This window comes from Argiope bruennichi, chromosome X1 (genome assembly GCF_947563725.1).
Source record: "Argiope bruennichi chromosome X1, qqArgBrue1.1, whole genome shotgun sequence".
NCBI classification, from domain to species: domain Eukaryota; kingdom Metazoa; phylum Arthropoda; class Arachnida; order Araneae; family Araneidae; genus Argiope; species Argiope bruennichi.
The window spans coordinates 41,852,170-41,874,870 of NC_079162.1; the positions used below are offsets into that span (position 1 = coordinate 41,852,170).

A 22,701-nucleotide genomic window follows, 5' to 3' on the forward strand; every position below is an offset into this window, starting at 1 on the left:
CAACTTGCTCAAGGATCTGTGAAGTTATATACTAGCGAAACCGAGATCGCTTCAGCCAATGTTACATGTAAAATCATGTTATCCAGGTCAAGGAAGATCTACGAAGTAAATGGCGGATATTACATCCTAAATCAAGAACCTACAACATTCACTGGTTCAGTTACAGATATTAAAGGCAGAAAACGCAACATGAGCTTCGATTTCAGGGCTAACAAACCACAATCAAAACCTGTAGCTATAAAGGGTAAGCATTCTTTTATTATTTTAAGCAATTTCTCTGGTGCAGACTAAAAATAAAAAGATAAGATGAGCAAGCTACTGAGTTTAAACTGAAAATTATATACAAATTAATTATAACTGAAAATAAATTTATTAACTTTACTATTGAATAAATATTTATATTTATATTAACTAAATAACAAAGGGGATGCTAATTTCATTCAAAAAGAAAAGCCAAGGTGGTGTATGGTAACTGGATTAATAACCAAACACTAATTATTCTTCAATAAATTAAAAATGTTATTGGCTTGAAATCTTTAACAGTTATAAAATCTAAAATAGTAAAAAAGTCAATTTATTCCTTTTTGTAATTTTTGCTTTAAACTAATTCTTCTAAGTGACTTTATTTAGTTAAAATACATTTCAAAATCTTTCTTTCTCTCGAATCTGAAACATTTATTTTTCAAAATATGTTTATACAGAATAATAACAACAAACAATACTTACTGTAAATGAACCTCATTCAATGAAGGGTAACAAAAATTTCTAAACCCATTTTTTTATTATAATTATATCCGGTGAAGTGATTCTTATTCGGTACGAAATAGGTTGTAAATTTTTTCCTAATTGCGAATACAGACTGAACAAATATTGCATTGATTCACAAATTATATTTATAAAACTGAATTTATAAGAATTTTGCATTTAATTTAGGAACCATAATAAAAGAAGGACGTATGGAGCTTTCAAAAAAGAGCGAATGGAAATTAAGTTCTGAAATTTCTTTGCAATCTCCTGTGGTCGATGCGACGGTGAGGAATACTATCGAGAAACGATCCAAACAATCTCAATCAATTTCTGCAAATTTTGGCGTTGATTATCAGTTGGAAGGAAAGCAGAAGCATTCATTTATCATCTCAGGTACTTCACAGAAAAGTTCTAACAAAGTGAACACTCAGGCTAAATTAGAATCAACCCAATATCCCAGAGGAAACATGTACTTGACATGGGACATGCAAAGAGAATCTAAAGAAAGTCTTAAGAATGATATTAAATTAAAATATGGGCAAAATCCTGAAAGAACATACATTCAAGTGAAACAAAAATCTCGTATACCTGAGACCGGTCCAGGTCACTGTTCAGCAACCATAGAAATACCTCATCGCGATATTCACTATGAATTGAGTCTTACTCATGATATGGATATGAGTGAAAAGCCCAGGATAAACATTGAGGCAGATTTTTGCTATAACCAAGACAAACATATAAAGAGTGTTTTGGATGTTAAATATGAATCCAAAAGTCCTCTGAAAGCCTCGGGAAGACTTGAATTGGAATATCCAGGCGGTCATTACATTTATGAAGATGAAATCACTGAAACGGATGACAATGTAATAGAAGGCAAATCCAAGCTTCAATATAAAAAGGGTAAAATAATTCAACTCCATTATAAATACAGAAAATTAAGTAATGATGCTAAATTCCACCATGAGATTGAAAGCTCTATTCAAACGCCATCATCAAGAAGTCCTATAAATGGCAAAGCATCAATTGAATTAAATAGCGAATCTTTGGCTATTGTAGGTCAAATTGGACCTGATTATTCCGTACAAGCCTCTTTGAGAGAAAGTGGGGAAAGCCACATCAATCTTAAACTGCCCTTGATTGAAGGGGAAATAAAATCTATTCAAGAGTATAAAAAGAAAAGTGTTGATGTAGATTTGAAGATAAAGACTCGAAAACCTCGGCACATTACTGGATCAGTGATCCTTGATTTAAAAGATAAGAAAAAGTTGGAATTGACTGTTTATCCAGATGTTGATCATGCCCCTGAAAAGAAGATATTGGTATCTACAGTTGTGGAAACTTCATCAAGAAATTCCAAAGATATTTACACAGGTGCAACTAGATTGCAAATATTAGATCTTATTGACCTTTCTCTTGCTGAAACGGGAGAGGTTTCACTCCTTGGGGATCAAGAATGCACATTAGCAGTTTCAATAAAAAATCAAGACCCATTGAATCTTAGATTTAAGAGAAAAACTGATAAAGGACACGGAAAAATGACATTTGCAGTATCCAAAAATAATGTTGAAAAGGCTAAAATGGAATTGGATACTACACTGAAGGAAATTGACGGTAAAAAAGAATTTTCCATTGAAACTTCGCTTATTTCTCCAGATAATTCTTTTGAAGATATACATATGTATTTGAAGACCCAAGTAACTCGCTCCGGGTTATCTAAAACTATACAGACAATTGTATCCTTTAAGAAGAGTGACAAAGTTTACAAAACTGAATGGAATTCCGACATTCAACCAAATGGTTTAGAAGTCAAAGCTCAAATGCAGACTCCACATGCAAATTATGAGAAAAACGCTGTCGGTTTCTCTCTTCAGTTATCAGATACCGGGGTTTCCTCCTTAGTGAGCATTGATTGCTTGACTAACAAAAAGATTTCTATTCAAACCGAGATTAAAACAAAAAAACATGGACTTAGTTTAACTTGTAAACTGAATACTCCTTTTGAAATTTCAAAAGACGTACAACTACAGGTTACTTTAGATAATCATCACAGCAAGAAATCTTTAGAAGCATACATAGATGCCAACAATGCAAGAATTTGTGCTATTGAAGGAAGAATGAGTAAATCCTCAGGAGAAGCTCAACTTGAAGGAAGTATTAAGGTATCTAACCTTCCAAAACTCAAATTTCAAGGACTTGATGTAAAGCTTCAAAAATCGCCCAGTGCTGTTTCAGTAGCAGGAAGCATTCAGATTAAGAACAACAAAGAAATATCCCTATATTCTGAAATTAAACAAGAGGGAGATGTTATATCTACCACCACAAGCATTGCTACACCTTACAAAAGCTTAAAAGACACCAAAGCATATCTCTCAATTGAAAATCAAGCACACAAGAGAAGCATCTTATGTTATTTTGATGCCAATGGAGAACGAAAAGTTGATGTTGAATTAAGTGTTGCTTCTTCGTCACAAGTTGTCGAAGTAAAAAGTCGATTGAAAACTGTTCGCACTCCAGAAATATCAGCTCATGTAAAATGTGAAAAAACTGGACAATCATTTTCAATCTCAGCTAATGTTATGAAAGGCACGTCCCCTTTGCTTTCCACAAGTTTAAATAGGCTTTCATACCACGGTGAAGAAAAACTGCTGTTGAAGACAAAAAGCTTTGAAGACACTCTTCTTGACGTAGAAATTTCAAAGGATGTATCTGATAAAAACTCAAATAAGTATAGCTTAAAAATCAAAGGACTGTTCAGACCTGTGTCTATCACATTCTCAAAGAATTATAATGACAAGAATTCCGTTAGTACCGAATTACGTGCTTGCGGAGAAGTTCAGTCTTCCCCGGTCTGCTACAGTTTGAAATCTTATCACAAATATTTACTGAATTCCGGAAATTACCGCTTCTATCAAAAAGTTACAATGGATTTGGAAAAATCTGTTGGAGGATCTTACTCTAAAGCAGTGGGAAGGCTACATGTCTTGATGAGTGCAGCTGAGAATGATTACAGGTCAAAAATAACTATGGAAGTAAATGAAAAGAGATTAGGATACGAATTAAAATTGCATTCCCGACAACATGAAAATGATCGTTGTTCCCTCGATTCGTATATATATTTGCCACAACAAACTTGCAGAGTCAGGGCAAATATCCTTCACAATGATCATCGCGTACATTTAGAAGCTGAAGCCATTCCAAATACAGAGGATCCTACTCGCAAATTGAGTTTCGAGGTGAAGAAAGAAACTAACCCTGATAATCAAGAGGTTTCAGGATACATGAAAATGAGTCATCCTCGCATGTCTCAAGTAAGTCATTTTCTCATTTTTTTTCTTTAATGAAATGTTTTGGCCTACATATTATAACTGAATTTTTTTTCTTGCTGCTAATGTGTATATATATAGATACAAATACAGAAAAATTAAGTTAAAGTAACATAGAAAATCATTGATTTCTTTTTTCAGATATAAATTACACATTTAAAAATATTTAGCCATTCATACCACAGATAATAAAATATGTTTAAGAATATTAGGAATGCATTCTTAGCTTATTTTGAGATTTAAGAAGCAACTAGAAAATTAAAAATTATCTTTCAAAATAATCATTTATGAACAGATACATTTTAATTATCTGTACAAGTTTTTTTTTCAAATACTTCCCATTATCGAGATGTATCAAAGTTAACAAATAGCATAATAATAATTTCCCCACATGTGCAATGTGAAATTAATATGCATGTATATATATATATATATATTTCTTATTTCAGCCTATTTTAATCACATGGAAATTCCATCCTGTTGGAGAATATTTTGTTAAAGGAAAATTGGTTATACATTCTGGTCCAGTGTGGGGAAAGACTTTGATGATTGAAGCAATTCCTAACGTAGAGCAGGAATCTTATGGAATCAGATCCATGGAATATAAGATTTATACTGATGGTATGATTGTTTAAATCATATTATGAATAATTAAGATGCAATACATTTATATACATGTGTTAGTTAAACGAAAAAGAGAAGTGCAGTCTCAAATGCTTTCTGATTAACTAAGCTAGTGAAATAACCTTAATTTTTTTCTCTCTTACAGACAAAAGTATCGATGCATACTTGAAGCTGATCAGACAAAGCTCTAGAAGTGAGAAAAAGATCGGATATGAATGGAAATACGTCTCACATGATGTTGAAAAGAGAGGAGGAATGACATTTACATTCTCCGATAAGAATGGTGGACCTAAAACAGTAACACTTTCGGTAAGTTGATATAAGCGAAGGTGAAACAGCGTCATATATTTTGTCATAAAACATTTTGACAGCAACGCTGTTTCAAGGAGATTAATTTAACACTAATTTCTTCAATAGTTCTTCAGTCCATCTGCTGACTATGAGGTGCAAGGAAGTGCTTCTGAAGGTCCAGAGGATATCAATTTCAGCATCGCTTCTGCTGGAAAAAAACTGAGAGAAATTCGCATCACAACTTCTGATTCATGCACTAACATCGAAGTCACGAAATCAGGTGTGTAAGGATGCTTCCATCGGTAGAGTCATTATTTTTGTCATGCTTGAAAGGTTAAGAAATGATTAAAAGTAATCGTTCCAGATTAATATACAGAATTTTAATATTATTTTTAACAATTAAGAGGAAATGGCTTGTAAAATAAATAAATAGATATTAAATTTGTAAGACGCATAGTTTATTCATTTTTAATTGTCATAAGAGTGTGGCGATAAATCAGACAAAACCTATTATTCCAATTAAAAAAATAATATTCTTTGTTTAAATGTGATTATAAAATTGTATAAAAATGATCATATTCTTTCAAATTGTAATAATTGATTAACGAGTTAATCTTTTAAGATTTGATATGTAGTTGTATATTCAACTAATGTAATGGTTTAAAATGCTTTCTTATGACATCAATTTATTCCGAATAGGACCTTTGATCAAGAGCCAGATCTGTGTCAACAAACAAGAAGGCAATGCACTGTATTTACTAAAAGTTGATGTACAATATCGCCAACATAAATGCATTGAAATCCGAGTGGGCGTAGATCCAGAAACACCAGAATACGTTGATGTCGTTTTCAAATGTAGCAAAGAAGAATCATGTCAAGCTTTGGTAAAATTTTATTTAAAATTTATCCTTTTTATTGTTTATTTAATTAATAATTTCATCAGATTACATTATTTTTTTCTAACTGAAGAAGAAATAAATCAATGTTGGCAGATTTCACTTATGTTGAGCAATATTTATACAGTACAGATTTTGCTTATATAGTAAGTGTATATTAATAGTAGTAACATCTAATTTGACATGAAGAAATTCTCAATAGATGATAATATTTTTTTTATATAAATATTTTAGTAAAATTTTCCTCTATTCGTGCATCTTCAACTTAAATTTCTTAAACTTTAAATTATATACTGCTTGTTTGTTTTCTCTCAAAATGATTTAATCGATTAAATTATTGGATAATTTCTTTTAGAAGGCATTATTGGGCAGAGATTTATATCTCGGAAGCATTTCTACTCTCAAAGAAGATGTGCTTAGAAAGGTGAGGCAAGTCAAGCAATATGTTGTAGACCATGTGACGAAGGTGAAAACATCTCTTCGAAACCTAAAGCATGACATCTTTTCTAAGGTGAAAAGAATAATAAATCAACCTAATAGAATGGTAAAGGAATATATTGGAAAAGTAAAGGAATATATTAGAAAAGTAGAGGAAATAAAAGAAAATATCCTGAATCGCATAAAATCTCTAATGTAAGTATATTCTTAGTTGAACTGTATTGCCTATTTTAAAATGTGTGTAAAGCTGTAACCTACTATGAAATTTATTATGAAATCTAATTTTGTAACTGATAAAAAATTTTGACAATTTAATTTTCAAACAAATAACTTTGTTTGTCATGGATTCTTCCCAATAATAATTTTTATTATAATACTTCATTTGTAATGGCGATATTTATCACTATCATTCACTTTTGAAATATATTTTTGTGACATCCAGTGTCAAGTTGTTTTGTTTCTGATAAATATCTTGGTTTTGATTTTAAAACGTAATTATAACTTTAGATATATTAGAAGATTCACATATGTTTCTGAAATTTTCATCTCTGCTTACGGTAAAATCATCTGTAAAAATTTGCTTATAGTATTTCAACAAATTTTCTTGAAAAAAGATTATTAAAGGGCATTATTAAATATTAATATTTATAAGTATAGGCTCAAAGCTTAAAATTTTATCGAATAGAATTAATTAATATATACTGAACTGAATTTTTGCCTAGTCCCAAAATTGGTTCATAATAAGAAAATAATCTTGAAGAGTAAAGAAAAGTATATAAAACTCTATCCATTATTTTTTTTAAAATTCCTGAAGGCATAGAATGTTTTTATGCCACATCTTTGATACATAATAGAGGAATTTATTTTTTGTACTATTTCTATTTATCCATCAACAGAATATAAGGCTTCTATTTTTAATTTCTGAAATGTTTTGTTTGAAACAGCTCGGTACGTAGCTCACCTCTAGATCATTTATTATCACTTTATTCACTTCTTGTTCATTACAGAATAACCAAATCTATTTTCGTAGTACTGCGCCAATGGAAGTATAAAGCTCCAATGATTAGTTTTTATAATGCTTTGCTTGAAATAGCTAACTTACTACAGCGGCTCACTTTTAAATCGTTTATTAGGAACTTTTATTCACCGTTGATTTAAAAGGCATAATCACCAATTCATTTTCTCTATGAATCCAATGAAGTCAACATTGTTCTGTCCTCTCGTAAAATATGCCATATTAACATATAATTTCCAACAACAATGTTACAATATCTGCCCGGCATTTAAAACAGTCAACAACATCTTCTGTTAATAGAGTATGCAGTAGCCTTGAAGTGTGAAACTTTTATCAAAACTCAATGGAATACGTTTAGAGCATTTTCGACAATCAGTGCAGCAGAGATTTTACGTTTCAAGAAGAAAATTCGGTTTTATGATATATTTTGTAAATTCAGTTTTCCCTTTAAATACATTGTTTCTCTTAAAGTATCTTTGTCTTGTTTTAGTTTCTGCAAACATTTTCTGGATGATTTCTTTTAATAAATTATATTTTTATCATTTCAGACCTGATCACATTATAGGAACCTGTCAGAAATATTACAAATATTATGAAAAAGAAGCCATTAGATACTACCAAATGTGCTCAGAAATGGTGAGGCGATCCTGGCCAAGAATTGGAGTTATTTGCGATGACATAAAATCCACCTTAGGACGCATTGATGTTAACGAAGTTAAGGCCCTCATTGACAGTAAAGTAAACGAATTCAAGAAATCATTGAAATTCCTAATACCAAGATTTAGACTGAGTAAGATTTTTCAATCCATTACCATGATAAAATTGTTCATAGAAAAACAGTTGTTGCTTGATTCATCTCTAATATTTATGCAATCAAAATTTACTAACAATACAGGTTAAAATACAAGGTGAAAGGAAATTTGATTATTAATATCATATCAAAATAATGTAGATTTTCTATTATTTAAAATTATTACAATTTTTATATGCCCCATCATTATTACTAAAAAAAGAAGAATCTGGTTGATAAAAAGAATCTATCTCAAATAAAATCCCACAAGGAACGATTTATTTAAAAAAAATTAGAATGAATTAAATAAGACATCAGATTAATTCTTGATGTTTAAATTTTCAATTTTCATTGGCAGTAGATGAGTAAAATAGCTTGCCATAAAAAATGAAGCACCCACACTTTCAATATCAAAATTACATCTAAGCCAAATTAACTCTGTATTATCAATGTTCCAATTTGCATCATCTGCATACTTTCATAAAAGGGTATCTGTGAGGTGTGTATTGCTTGCTAGCTACCTTTAACACTTAACTGATTCACTGGTAATATTGGTTGTGTTTACTTTCTATTAAATCGTTTGCGTATAACCTAATATTCATGATTCCCTCACGAAAATATTTCTAAGCATTAAATTGTGACAGAAATAAAAGTCGTTTCATTTTAATAAACTTACACCTGTTCAGTCCATTGTGTGTATGAACCAATGCAATCCAGTCAAGAACAACTACATCATAATTCCGGTTCATCTATCTTCTAATTTTCACTCGATTGTAACTTAATTTTCTTATTCTTCCTGTAAACTACAGAGATAATGAACAGATTTCTTCTTTCTCAGGTCTCAACAATGAAAGAAAAACACGCGATTAAATGTTTCAGGAAAGAATGAAAGCGCTTTTCATTTCAGAGCAACTATGTTAACTATTACTGAAAATTTCGTAAAAAAGAAATATTTTTTTAATTGCCAAAATCCAGGAATATTTTACACCACTATTAAATCGATATCATTAAAGAAAAAATTTTGAATTTTAAAACAGTGTAAAAATCATTTTTGCGGGGTAATTGTTTCGGAAGATATCTTAGAAAAATACCAATAATTAATTTAGGTTGATTTTTTTATTAATTAAAATGCTTATTACAATTTCAAAACAAAACCGCAACGAGTTGCACATTTTCAGTTTTCAAAGTATATATATACACTGTGTGTGCGTGCCAAATTTGCTGACTCTAGGTTAAATGATCTGGCTTGCAGGGCATGAAAATAATCACACAGATTCGTCTTTATAATTAGTAGATATTATGTTATGCAATAAAAGGCTTTAGAAAGGATTAAAATCTTACAACCAGCATTTTAGAAGAAAATGTTAAGTCATCACGAAAATTTAGGCACTGCAATTGAAGCATTTCAAAATATAAAGAATGTGTTTTATATAGTACTTTTATTAATATTCTGGAATATAATTTTTTACCATGGGAAAGTTAGCGACGATATTTTTGAATTTCATTGCTTCTTCCAAATTCAAATTATTTAATAATGAAGTACTATTGCCCTTTGTTGAAATAATACTTTAAAGATAAATGTAACAATGTAACCAAATTTTAAATATCTTTATGATAACTAGCATCAAATATATTTTCCAGTATTTCGATCTTTTTTAGAGATTTTGGCACATTTAACTTACCGATTATCTGCATTAATTTAATGAATATTTCTATTCCATTAATAATCTTTTTTTTTTTGCAGTTTACCCAAGTGACATTATAAATTTTATTAAAAAGGGCATTGAAAAAATCCACAATGAAATAGTAGAGAAATTCGGTAGAATCATTGGAGAAACCATATTGAATCAGATACGTAAATATGGCACCGAACTTGAATCTTTCATTCGCCAGAAAGTTATTGAGACCATTGATGAAGCTATAAAGAAAATGCATGATATAATTTTTCATGATGAGGATCTCCAAACCGCTCAAAATTTGATTCTTAATGCTAAAGAGGAGGTATGTATTCTTGATATTTCTGTTGAGTTGCTAAAATTCATTCTTTTCTTAAAAGATATTTTCCTTGCATTAGACATAATTTTCATAAAAAGTGTGTGTAGTGAAAAATCTGGTAATAAGTGGTAGGGGGCTTTAAATGCAGAGATTTCAAAGACTTTCTAAATAATCTAGCTGCTTTTTAATTGACTCTTCCACATTTAGAGTAATCTTTCCTTCATTAAATGAAAAAATTAAATGTATGCAGAATAAATTTATATTTTAATGGAAAATATGAGATATAGAAAAAAATATTACAAATAATTTCAAATCATTTTTCATTTATCCATTTATTATTTTTCTAAATAAGCCTTTTGTTTTTGTATTTAATTATATATATGCTAAATAAAATACCGAATGATTTTTTAAAAAAAAACTACTAAGCTTCTTTTAATTAGTGTTATCAATTTAATTATAGTACTATGAAAATTTTCAGAAACGTAATTTAAAATTTTAATATAGAAAGAAATCTAATTTTACTTATTTATTGGCATTATGTAAAAGTCTATTTAAATAACTGCTTTGGTTTTTTTTGTTTTATAATAATACCTACTTAGTTCAAATTTTCATTGTTTATGGAAGAGAAAGCTCTGTAAAGTCGAATTTTCTTGCTATCTTCAAATGATTAAATTATGCCAATTGTATTTCAACTATTGTTCATTAAAAATGCTAATATAGTTGAGCGTTTTGTTAGCTTATGAGCAGATGGAAATAATAGGGCTATAAAATTGAATGACTCGTTATACGTATTTCCTTATTAGTATTTATTTAAATTCTTTTTATTGATAAATAATACTGTCGAGAAAATACTGCAACTTGCTAAACTAAGATAATTTTTCTGTAGATTGTAAAAGCTTGGAGAAACAAGGAAAAGATTGCCGAATCTTCTGTGAAAAAAATAGAGAGCGACATGAAACAAATTGTTGACGGACAAGTCCAGGTTTTGAAGTATGATCCCAAAGAAGGAGAATTTAGATTCAGAGTTCGTCAGCCATTATCGAAAACTCATGTTGAAAGTATGAAACAACAACTAAGCATGTTGTTCCGTAAGTATAAGAATTTTCTTTTACTTTGCTGAGGTGGCAATTCACCATCAGACTATTTTCCTAATTAATTGTTAATAATTATTTGAAACAAAACTTCTTATATTCAACGTATTTTTCAGGTCAAATTCGAATGCACCTGAACAGATAAAGAAACCGCTTGTGTCTAGCGACAAATTGTGTGAATTTTTGTGGGTGATGTGTTTGAATATTTGGACTGATATTTTTAAAGACTTGGTCTCCTGTTTTGAAAAATTTCAGCAAATTTTCTTATTTTATTATTTATATGCTAAATATATTTATGAGTTGTAAATTATGTTTGTGATTGAATATTGTTGTAAAATAAACATGAAAATGGATTTCTTGATCTCATTTCTTTGATCTACCCTTCTAAACCCAACAAAACAGATTAAAAAAACATTAAAACGAATATACAGATTTTTCTCCCCAATTTCCAACTATTTATTTATTTAACTAAACTAAATGGTATCATCAAACAGATTTCCTTGACTTTTTCTTTCAAGTTCTACTCTTTTTCTCCCAAGTTCACTTATCTCCATTAACTGGAAACTCTAGATGCACTCGAAAATAATGGCGTCGAAATATAATTTACTTTAAATGTTTTTAATAATTCAGTATTTATTTGAAAATAAAATTAAAACAATATTTTTATTCATACTATTGGTATATTCAAATAACTTGCCTTGAAATTATCTACATATTTAAATAACTTGCTTTGAAATTATCTACATATCTAAATAACTTGCCTTGAAATTATCTATATATCTAAATAACTTGCTTTGAAATTATCTACATATCTAAATAACTATCTTCGAAATTATCGAAGATATTATAAAAATAAAAAAAATAATAATATAATTTCAAATATCAAAAAAGTGTAGATGTCACTCGTGTTGATTTTACTGAACAAAATTTTAGTTTATTAATGCTTATTTTAATAGTTACTTGTTAATGCTTATTTTACAATTGAATTTCTTAAAACTTTTCGTATTGTATATATTCTTTACAATACCTTGAGAGCGAAGAAAAAATAAATGAAACGTTCAGTGAAAAGCATTAGATAAAAAGTCGCAATTGTATTTAATTTATTACACTTAACCAAATTTCATATTACGTTTAAGCAATTAGATGAAGGGTTTCAAATTTCATTTTACGATAAAAATAACAAAAAAGTTTGACTTCAGACAAAATCATCGCGCTTTGGTAAATTTTATTTCAATAATTGCATGCTAATAAATAACCTTCACAATTGATTAAAATAGATACAAATCAAAAGAAATCTTATCATCAAATATTGAATGAATATAATTTAAAAAATCTAATTTACTATTCATCGATAATTGTATTCTTATAACTTTAAATGCGATTTAATATTCTTAATATATTAAACAAACAGAAATTCACCTAATAAAGAAAGTTGAAAATAAATATGTTTCTTTGTTAGCAAAACTATATCCATGACCTATATGATTGAGAATTAAGAGTTTGATATCGGAGAGAATTTTAATGACGAAATATTTGATAACATGATTCATAATAAATTACTCAAAATCTGATGGAATATGAAAAATCTCATACGATTATTAAGTACAGAAACTTATGTGTTAATACATAATTTAGTATTTGTAAAATTTAGCTAAAATTTTTAACTCTAAAATGATCATTTTAGTTAATTTTTGTAACTATTAAAAAATTTACAACAATGGGTTAAATTTAACATTTTGGGAACACTGAAATTCCCTTCATTGTCCGATATGAAGTTACGTCCAACAGTTAAATAATCCCATGGAAAATATAAACGTTAAATGTACTTAAATGGAAATCTAAACCCTTTTTTGGTACGTTTTTTTGATTGATTGTAATAACAATTAATCAAAATTAACATTTGGTAACATTTGGTTAAAGTATAAATTTAAAATGAATTTTTCTGAAGTATTCCAAAAATTTATTAAAGGTGTTTTCTTGCTTCTTTACAGTTTGCTAAGAGTTAAAATCAATTAGTCTGATCTGAATTAAAACTTTTATCGATTAATGTGTGCAGCTAATAGCAATTTCAAAGTGTGAAAATATAATGTAAAAGGAAAAGAAAAGTTTTAACATTTTCTGTCATATGCCTGTCCTATGCTTTGAAATGTGATAAAAATATAGTTACTCGTCAAATATAATATCGGAAATATTTAAAAAAAAACCACCTAAAACTAAAATAATAATGAATACATTTTTAGAATACAATTAATTGAAAATAACTTAAAAAATTGCAGTCATCAAAATCTCTCCTATTTACATTCGACTCGAACATCATTGGAAGAGGCAAAAATATTTATAATTTCTGATCATAAACACAAATTATTCTTGATTAAATTTTTAAATATCCCTGAATTTAAATATATTAATATTTCTGCCTTTGTTCTTTCATCTCGAGAACTTATTGATGACCTATCCGTTTGGAATATTTGATGTCGAAAATCCTATTTTTAATTATTTTATTATTATCTTAATAGAACTTATAAGTAAAATCTATAATATCAACCACTAATGATCATCATAACTATTACATTATTAAACTATCAAATGCAACATTAGCACATCAAACACAACAACAATATGAGCATTAAAAATTACTTTTAAGAAAACTTTAATCCTAAATCAATTTGTAAATTGATTTATTTTGATGCAGGATCATTATATTTGTCCGCACATGTTTAAACAGATAGACTAAACTGTTTAAGATAGACAGATTATAGATAAGATAAGACAGATTATAGATAGACTAAGGTCAAATGAAATGAAATTAATTAATTAATACAAATTTATTGCACAGTCCTAATATTTTACAAAATGTTTTAGATAAAAATGCCTTGCTATATCAGTTTTTAAAAATTATTAAGAAACTTTAAAACGATATTCTATTTGAAGTCTACCAAATCAGAAATTCATGCTTTAAAAGATATTATTTCATTCAAAAACTAACGCATCAAATATCAACTAATTACTGATGCATCCAATGATATTGGATGTATCAGAATGTATGTAATCAAAAACAATAATTTTTCGAAAAATAAGCAAAAGCCATTAACAATCAAACAAGATCCATAATAATTCTTTTAAAAATGCATGTTTTGAAAAGTTTTTTTTCGGTATCTTATCTCAAATTTAATACTAAAATTTATTCTTCAACTAATACATATTTTAACAATTCTAAGTCTCTTTCTTTCGTAAATGGTTATTATTCCAAGAAATGTACATACACTATAATTATTCCTCCTTTAAGGAAGACTAAAAATAATTCAAATACAATTTTCTCATAATTATTCCTTTCTTCTCTTATTTCTAATATTCTACAAAAAAAATCATTAAATTTTTGTTCTAAAACATAATTGACATTTATCTCTGTAAGAATTTGCCGACGCATTTTAAAATAAAGATAAGACCTAATGACAAATTATTCTTGTTCCATGATAATATATTCCTGGCATTTTCTCTGCTAATCTATGTTCATGCATCGTTTAAGAATCTTAAGATATTGTCGTTTCTTCCTAAGTCGAAATAAGACATTTTAAACACTTTCTTCGATATTTATTGTGTCTAAATTAGCTGTCTTCAGTCTTCCAACTTTTTATTCAAGTTTTAATCCCATTTCTCTTTTCCAATAAGAGTATCGTAAATCTGATAAACATCCACAAAATTTTTTGTTGATCAGTTTAAGTCCTTTTAATTTTGAATACCTTAACTGGCCTTTATAGAATTGGTCATGTATGATTCAATTTCATATCAAAATATGAAGAGGTATTGGAGGCTAGAGACATAAGTTTCCAAAGAATTTTACTTGCGTATATACGATACGGGTTATCTTGCGTATATACAATTATACTATAGACAGTCGTATGATAAGCAAATTGGGATATAAAATTCGAAATAGTTTATATGTTACCGTGGAAGACAAAAATCTGGAGAATGTCGACACTCACCGGTGAATGTCAACATATACCAAATACGTCGGTGAAAGACCGAATATTTTATTATATTCTTATATATTCGGACTATCACCAGTGTATGTCGACAATCACCATGCACTGATTTTGAATGTTGAAAAAAAAATATTTTTGTTACGTTTTTAAATCATACTTTATTATTAAAACATATTATGAATGATATATGTCAAAATAGGAAAAAGCTATAGTAATTAAACTTAAAAAACTATAGTAATTGAACTATTGAACTTAAAGCTAATAAAATTATAGTAATTAAACTATTAAACTTAAAGCTATATAATTAAAATTAATTATGTAATTGATGTTATACTATCTTATTTGTTACAACAATTTAAACTGTTATGTCACTTTGAATTGCACAAGAGTCCCTTACTTTTACAATTGCATGGAGTAATGAAATATTTCTTTTTGCAATGACAGCGTGTATAGCCTTGCCTTCCACTTCTCAAATTAGCTGCAGCGGCATTTCTTGAGAAGAAATCTCATCTACGGAAAGTAACTTTTCTTTCCAAATTACAAACTGATTACGGGTAAAAAGCTGCTTGAGAGTACCATTTTTGTTTGAAAATTTATGAAAGTCGGAGTCTTCTATTCCAACAACAACCGCCAACACATTTTGGGCATCTCTACGACCACGGTCGACATCAGGGACATCGACATCGCACAGTAGTGTCGCCTCTCCGTGGACATCGGCGTCTCATTTCGACCTCCACCAAGGCATGTGATGATTGTCGACATACACTGGTGATAGTCCGAATATATAAGAATATTATAAAATATTAGGTCTTTCACCGAGGTATTTGGTATATGTTGACAATCACTGGTGAGTGTCGGCATTCTCCAATTTCGGACATTCATGTTAACATATACACCACTTTGCTATAACATAACATTTGGGTTTCTGTTGTCCCATAGCTACAATACCACTGGAATTATGTACGTCTTTGATTTATTCTAGATATGGCCCAGAATAAAAAGCAAAGAGTGTAAAAATTATTTCAATTCCAAAAAATAATATTGTTGCTAATTTATAATAAAATCTCTCTGTCTCGTAATTATTAGCTGAATTCTTTATCTCTGATTCATGAATTAACGCTTTTTGATATAATCTATTTCTTAATTCACAGTTAGAATCTTTTTCATATAATTATGTTGTTATATTCTTTCGCCCATTTCAATATATCTCTGCACCAAATTCCGTGGCAACACAATGAATAGTTACTTCATCAATAAGAGCAGTTGCAAATTACTTTAACGAGCTTATCTCATTTTTAGCATTATTTGTATTGCAGACAAAAAAAGGCTTATAATATCTTATAATATGAAATATTTTGCTGTATAAGACAAAGGTGAGGAAGTTATAAATATCAAAAAGCTTTTTCTGTTACTTTAAAATGCTTAACTATATCAGTGAGATAACTCTTTATTTGAAAGAATACATTTATTCTTATTTTTGTTCAATAAACAGGGTTTTTTTTTTTATTTCTTTACATTCTTTTCCTTTTATTGATTCGTATCCACTCTTTTGTAATTTCAAAATCATCATCTAAATTTTATCATTTTTAAATTTTTTATTTAAAGAATCGCCACTTAAAAACAGAACGCAGTAAATTTTTATGAAGGAATAACCAATACAGCATCTCAAAACCCATAAAAAATATTTGAGAAACATGAATATATCAAACGTTTTTTATTTAAGTTAACCTGTTTTATGTTTGTAAAGGGGAGTTTTGAAATTAATTTTTTACTAACTTATGTATAATTATGTATCGTTTTTTAAAAAGATGACATTTTAATAAATTTCAGATTTTTATAAAAAATATAATATTTTAATAAATTTCAGATTTTGATCATCAATAAATGTATTAACTTTATTTGGTTTTGATTCAATTGGAAAGGAGCCATACGATAGTGAATTAGCGAAAAAAGATTTCAAAACGTTTCTGCAAGAATCATAATACTGAATTCTAAATATAGACTACATGATTATAAAAAGTAAAAAAATAAATAAAGTTAAAAATCTCTCTTGTTTGGAGTATTAAAATGTAACACACACACACTATATATATATATATATATATATATATATATATATATATATATATATATATATATATATATATATATATATATATATATATATATATATATATATGGTGTCCCTCAAAAAATATAAGCTTTTATTTCCTTAAACAAGGTACATAAAAGTATACTTCCAATTACAAAGTTTCATTGAATAAGATAGACAATTGTACGATTACTTTTTGAATTCGTAGAGACTAATGATCAAAAAATGAACTTTTTTTTTCAACCCATTGTGTAAAAGTGTCACTGGAATAATTATTTTTTTTTACATTATTCTATGCACGGGCAAAGCTTTACTCCTCTGTCTACAAAATTTACAAAGATATTAAAAAGCAAATTTGTTGACTTAGACCATTTTTTTCATAACTTTGACTGGAATCTGAACGACTCTTTCGTTGTATATTTCAGTTATAATATAATATCGCAATAAATTATTAAAAGGGTAGAATTGCAAAATAATAGTTCGTTTAATAATTCTTTATTGAATTTCAGAAAATGGCTTGAATAATACATTAATTGAAGTGTTTACAAATTTTGCTTCACAACGAATATTTTCTATACCAATACAAAGTTTCATTCTTTTTTAATAATACATACATATGCTGTTGCATCACGACTACATACAGTATAAATCAAATGCATTTCATAATTCTCCTCGTTAATAAAATATGTCATATTTTACGAAAACTTGATTCTAAGCACATAATTGAGAGAAAATAGCGCTTTCTTTTGTTCGAAACTGCACTGCTTCTCTGAAATATATTAAAAGATCAATTTCTCAATTTTTGATTTAATAAAGAGGGGAATTTTGTTAAATCGAAGTTGCAACTGTTGATCAGTCAAATAATAATATGCAAGAGTAACAATGCTAATGATACATTACTAGATAAATATTTACAGGATATTTCTTGAGTAAAATAATTTAACCCTTAATGTCTCAGAAACAACAGATACCGACCATGCATCAGCATACTCGCCTATCGCCATTCTAACATCAGTGAAGATAGAATTGTTTTTGATTGAAAAGTAATTCATAAAAGTATGTTAGCTTATGGAGGCTTTTATGAATACTCTTAAATTGCCATATATCATCTTTTTTTTTCAAAAAAGGAAGTAATATGAGTAATTTAAAATGAAAATTTAACTTTGATTAATATATGCTAGGGGGGGAGTCTGGGCTCATTTTCCTCAGAGATATTCGTAAGGAGTTTGCCGTAGCAGATCTATTGAGAGAATACTGGAAACACATTATTTGGAAGAGGGTGATAAACTTATATTCAATACTCTTTTGATTTAGAGTTAAAAGAATAAAGAACTTTTTAGAAATAATTACAAATCAGGTGATGAGCAACTTTTTTAAGTCGTAGTGACACATTTATTTTTCATGTACTTCAGTAGTAAACAGCATAATATGCCGGCGTCCTGGCATAGGGGTAGCGCGTCTTCCCCGTGATCTGGGCGTCCCGGGTTCGAGTCCCGGTTTGGGCATGGTTGTTCTTCTGTTGTTCTATCTGTGAGATGTGTGAATGTGCCCTCCTGTAAAAAGGGGTTGTGCAAGCGAATGAGTGATGCGTGAGTAGCAAAGTCGTACTCTTGGCCCTAGTTGGCGCTGCTATAAAAAATAAGAGACGTCCCCCTCAGGCTTAAAAGTGCCATAAGAAACAAACAAACAACAGCATAATATTTTTCTATTAAATCTTCTAAGCTATGTTTAGTTTTTCTTATAACTGCGAAATCTTTTTTTCAATTAAAACAAATAAAATTGTTTCTCACAAATAATTAATATTCAAGTCAGAATTTAGTCAGATTTTAAAATACGATTTGTACATGAAAAGACTCACTTAACCCTTCAATTAAAACTATACTATACTGGTCCAATTTAAGTCATGAATTAATGAATTAGTTACGGTATGATTTATAAATTGTTTAATCAGATCTTATCAGACTTCTTTTAAATGTCTTTGATGAAATATTCTTTATTCCTTAAAACTGTGAGAGAACGAATATCACATTCATGAGAAAATTTGAAAATATTAGTTTACAGAGATACTTCATAGAAAGAATTTTGATGAACCTTAGTTATAACAAAAATGCTCAAAATATGCCGTTAATACATAAGACAGTATTTTCTGAAGTAATTAGATAAAGAAAACAGAATATCCAAAAATTCTTTTTAGATGCATATTTTAACATCTTGTACTGTTTACTTCACTAAAATTTTTGGTGACGATTGAATAAAGGCAGATATTTTAAGAATGAATCTAAATCTTATTTTTAGGGCCCTCCGCTGTAGAAAAGTTTTGGACCACATTTAAGTGATGCTTTGTGCATGAATTTCTGCCTAAAACTGATCATTTTTTACATCTGAACACTTGAGGGCTTTACAATAGGCAATAGAGGTTTCATAATGGCGTAACAGTTAATACACATTTTTAATTTATATATTTTATTTCATAAAGAAGCTTGGTTAATTGATTTATATTGCTGTTCCATTTTGGAGATATATCAAAGTTATTTTGATAAAGTGACTCGTAATTTTGAGCCATGATAAAATAATAACATCAACATCCATCTATGGAAGCTACTAGTACATGACAGCAGCCGGTGGATGATTGATTCTGTCGGTTTCAAAGTCAACTAGGCACATGTATTTGGGGGGTTTGTGAAATCGGGTCTCAAAACTCACACTCAGCCACCAGACCATCAAGGCCGTAGAAATAAATGAATGTAGCTGGAGATGGAAAATGTTATGAATTTTGATTTGTCGTCGACGTTACAAATTTTTACTTTCTGTTGCTTGCTGCAAATACACGTAATTTATTTAAACTTTAAAGGAATGTTTACGTAATCGCTTAGTTTTAATTTGCGGTAAAACGATGCGGAAGAAAAAAAAAGAAATATATCGCAGCTTAACTAGATTCATTACCTATCTCAATTTTCAAAATGGTATAAGATGATAAAGAAGATATATTTTTCGCAACCAGAAACGAATATTTCGAACTTTCCTTCATATAAAGGATGAATATACAGTTTCATGCTCATACAAGATGTGAAATTATATTACTACATCATGTGAAATTAAATTAGTTTCACTATTAGTTTTAAAAAATAGCATGTTTTTCATTTTATTATAAAACTGAAAGAGGTGGTGTTGGCTGCTAAGAGACGACATCGGAATATGGTGAACATCGATGAATGTCATCGATGTTAATAATGCTTATAAACATCAGAATATGGTGAATAATTCATGTATGTTTCTCATACACATTAAGACATTGGTTGTTTTTTCGCTTCTAGACAAAGAGAAACGGAGACGAATAGTTTACAAATTCTGATAGTTCAAAGAAAGTGTTAACGTGTTATTTTTGGTTGCGTATTTTGCTGAACGAGCAAAAAAGAAAAAAAAACAAACTGACAGACGATTTTTATCAAGGTATTTTGTTTCATTTACTTTGCAAGAGCTTCACATAAGAAGTTTTAAAGATGGTTTAATATTTTGTGATCTCGAAGAAAAATAATTGAATCGCTTGAAATTTCTGCGCAACAATGGGGCTGAGGTTAGTTGCACTAACATGCTTGATAGGAGTAGCGTTTGCTGGTAAGTGATTTAACGTTATTATGAATGTCAGATATTCCGATCTTAGATATAAATATTAGCTCAACGATATTCTAAAATAAACTTAAAATTTATAGCTGAAATATCTTTTTAACTTAATGTACGTGGGAAGAATTCCTCAGATTCAAATGCTAAGTTATCAGATCTTCACAGAATGAATTAAGTCCCTAAATTACTTTAGCATTAGTGAGCAAGGTACTGAGTTAGTATTCACGAATTTTTGACATCGAAAAAATTATAAAAAGCAATTAAATGTGTTGTAAAATCAGCAAATGATTACATTTTTTAAAGAAATTAGATATAAATTAAAATGTAGTTTCACTGTAATTAAAATATTGTTCCAAATGAAAACATTTTTTTTTCTAGTTACTCGTTGCTTAAAGATGAATGTTATTATCTTTTTGTTGAAGAAAGGAATTATAAAATTGTAGAATGTTTAAATCATATAATCATTTTAAGAATATCAATAATATAATAATTTAATAAATCATTAAATAATTTTTAATAATTTTTTGCTAAAAATCTATTGCAAGTTTTATAAAGCATTTGAAAATTCTAGTCGTTTCATCACAAAAAATATAGCGCTTTTTGAAGGAATCATTGTTTCTTTGATGAACTGTTCGATGAATCAATGGGTAATACTTTAAAGACTTAACAAATTTTATACATATTTTTGAAGAAATCTAAAAGTATTATAACTGCTGAAATCAGATAAATATTTTTGTGCATATATGACCAGGAGTATTAATTTAAAAATTCAGATTTAAAATATCGAACCAGTGGTGTTCTTTGTAATTAAGAAACAAAAGAATGTTTTCTTTTCGATTCTAATTTTTGACTTAGGAATTTAGAATATGTCACTCAACGAAATCTGTATTTAGAAATGATTATCTGGCTAAGATGAATTTCCTTTATCGAAACCAAATTATTTACCAAACAAAATTATTTATAAAAAAAATTAAGATTTTTCAAGTATCTGCACTGATATTTAGATTCGTCATAATTTTGTTGAAAAGTAAAATAATTTATTGTATTTCTTTTAGAGTTTTTGCACAAATTTTAAGATAATTAATACGTGCATCGTTTATAAATACAGTAAATTTCTGTTCGTTAGCATTAGGCAACTTATTCTAATTAGTAACTCATTATCTTGCTAGATTTCTAAATTCTAAACAGAATTAGAAATGAGTTATGAGAAATTTATTTTATTTATGACTGAATTTGTTTTCTAATAATAATCGGGATATTTTTCACCTTGAGAACAAATTATTTTATTAAAAAATATAAATGAATATCACAGAAATGGGATGCGATAATGAGATGAGATTCCTGAATTTGTATCTAGGATTTTTATTATTTCTGATTCGAGCTATATTTTTATTATCAGAAAAAAAACTGCATTTGAAATATAACTCGTTTTATTTTTATAAAAATTGCTAAAAAGAATTCTACTTTTTTTTTATCTTATGTCTAATTTATTTTTTTATTCTTTTTGTCTAATTTATTTATATTTTTTAATATATTTTTATTATGTCATGTCTTATTTATTTGTAGATTTATTTTTACTCTTTTCGTGCATTATTTCAGGCTCCATCCTACGGAATGCGGTTGATAAATGCTCTACTGAATGTCATCCCCGTAAGTACGTTTAACATTTATCTTTTGCCTGGAATTATTTAACTATCAAACGTCATATTGAACAATGTAGGAAACTTCCCAGTTTCCAAAATGTTAAATTTAATCCATTTTTGTCATTTTTTTAAAAATATTTACAAAAATTAAC

The 22,701-nt window shown here is 28.4% G+C and overlaps 1 protein-coding gene across 2 annotated transcripts; it reads left to right on the plus strand.

Annotated features, from left to right (window-relative positions):
• Window positions 1-169: 169 nt before the first annotated feature.
• Window positions 170-11,482, plus strand: LOC129958788 (uncharacterized). 2 transcript variants are annotated; one of them, XM_056071463.1, is made up of 11 exons: window positions 170-244; window positions 934-4,055; window positions 4,520-4,691; window positions 4,840-5,003; window positions 5,112-5,265; window positions 5,685-5,869; window positions 6,237-6,514; window positions 7,883-8,124; window positions 9,869-10,125; window positions 11,006-11,207; window positions 11,327-11,482. In XM_056071463.1, exons 1-11 carry the CDS (start codon window positions 190-192, stop codon window positions 11,353-11,355), a joined length of 4,860 nt encoding a protein of 1,619 aa, XP_055927438.1. In that variant the 5' UTR covers window positions 170-189; the 3' UTR covers window positions 11,356-11,482. The 2 variants fall into 2 exon arrangements, with proteins under 2 accessions (XP_055927438.1, XP_055927439.1); XM_056071464.1 differs by having other exon boundaries at window positions 6,240-6,514.
• Window positions 11,483-22,701: the final 11,219 nt, after the last annotated feature.

Bases quoted from the DNA above. Each gene is read 5' to 3' on its own strand.
- LOC129958788 (XM_056071463.1), top strand. From the start codon at position 190: ATGAGCTTCGATTTCAGGGCTAACAAACCACAATCAAAACCTGTAGCT. The intron at 4,692-4,839 runs GTATGATTGTTT...TCTCTCTTACAG, and splicing joins ATATAAGATTTATACTGATG to ACAAAAGTATCGATGCATAC. The intron at 8,125-9,868 runs GTAAGATTTTTC...TTTTTTTTGCAG, and splicing joins AATACCAAGATTTAGACTGA to TTTACCCAAGTGACATTATA.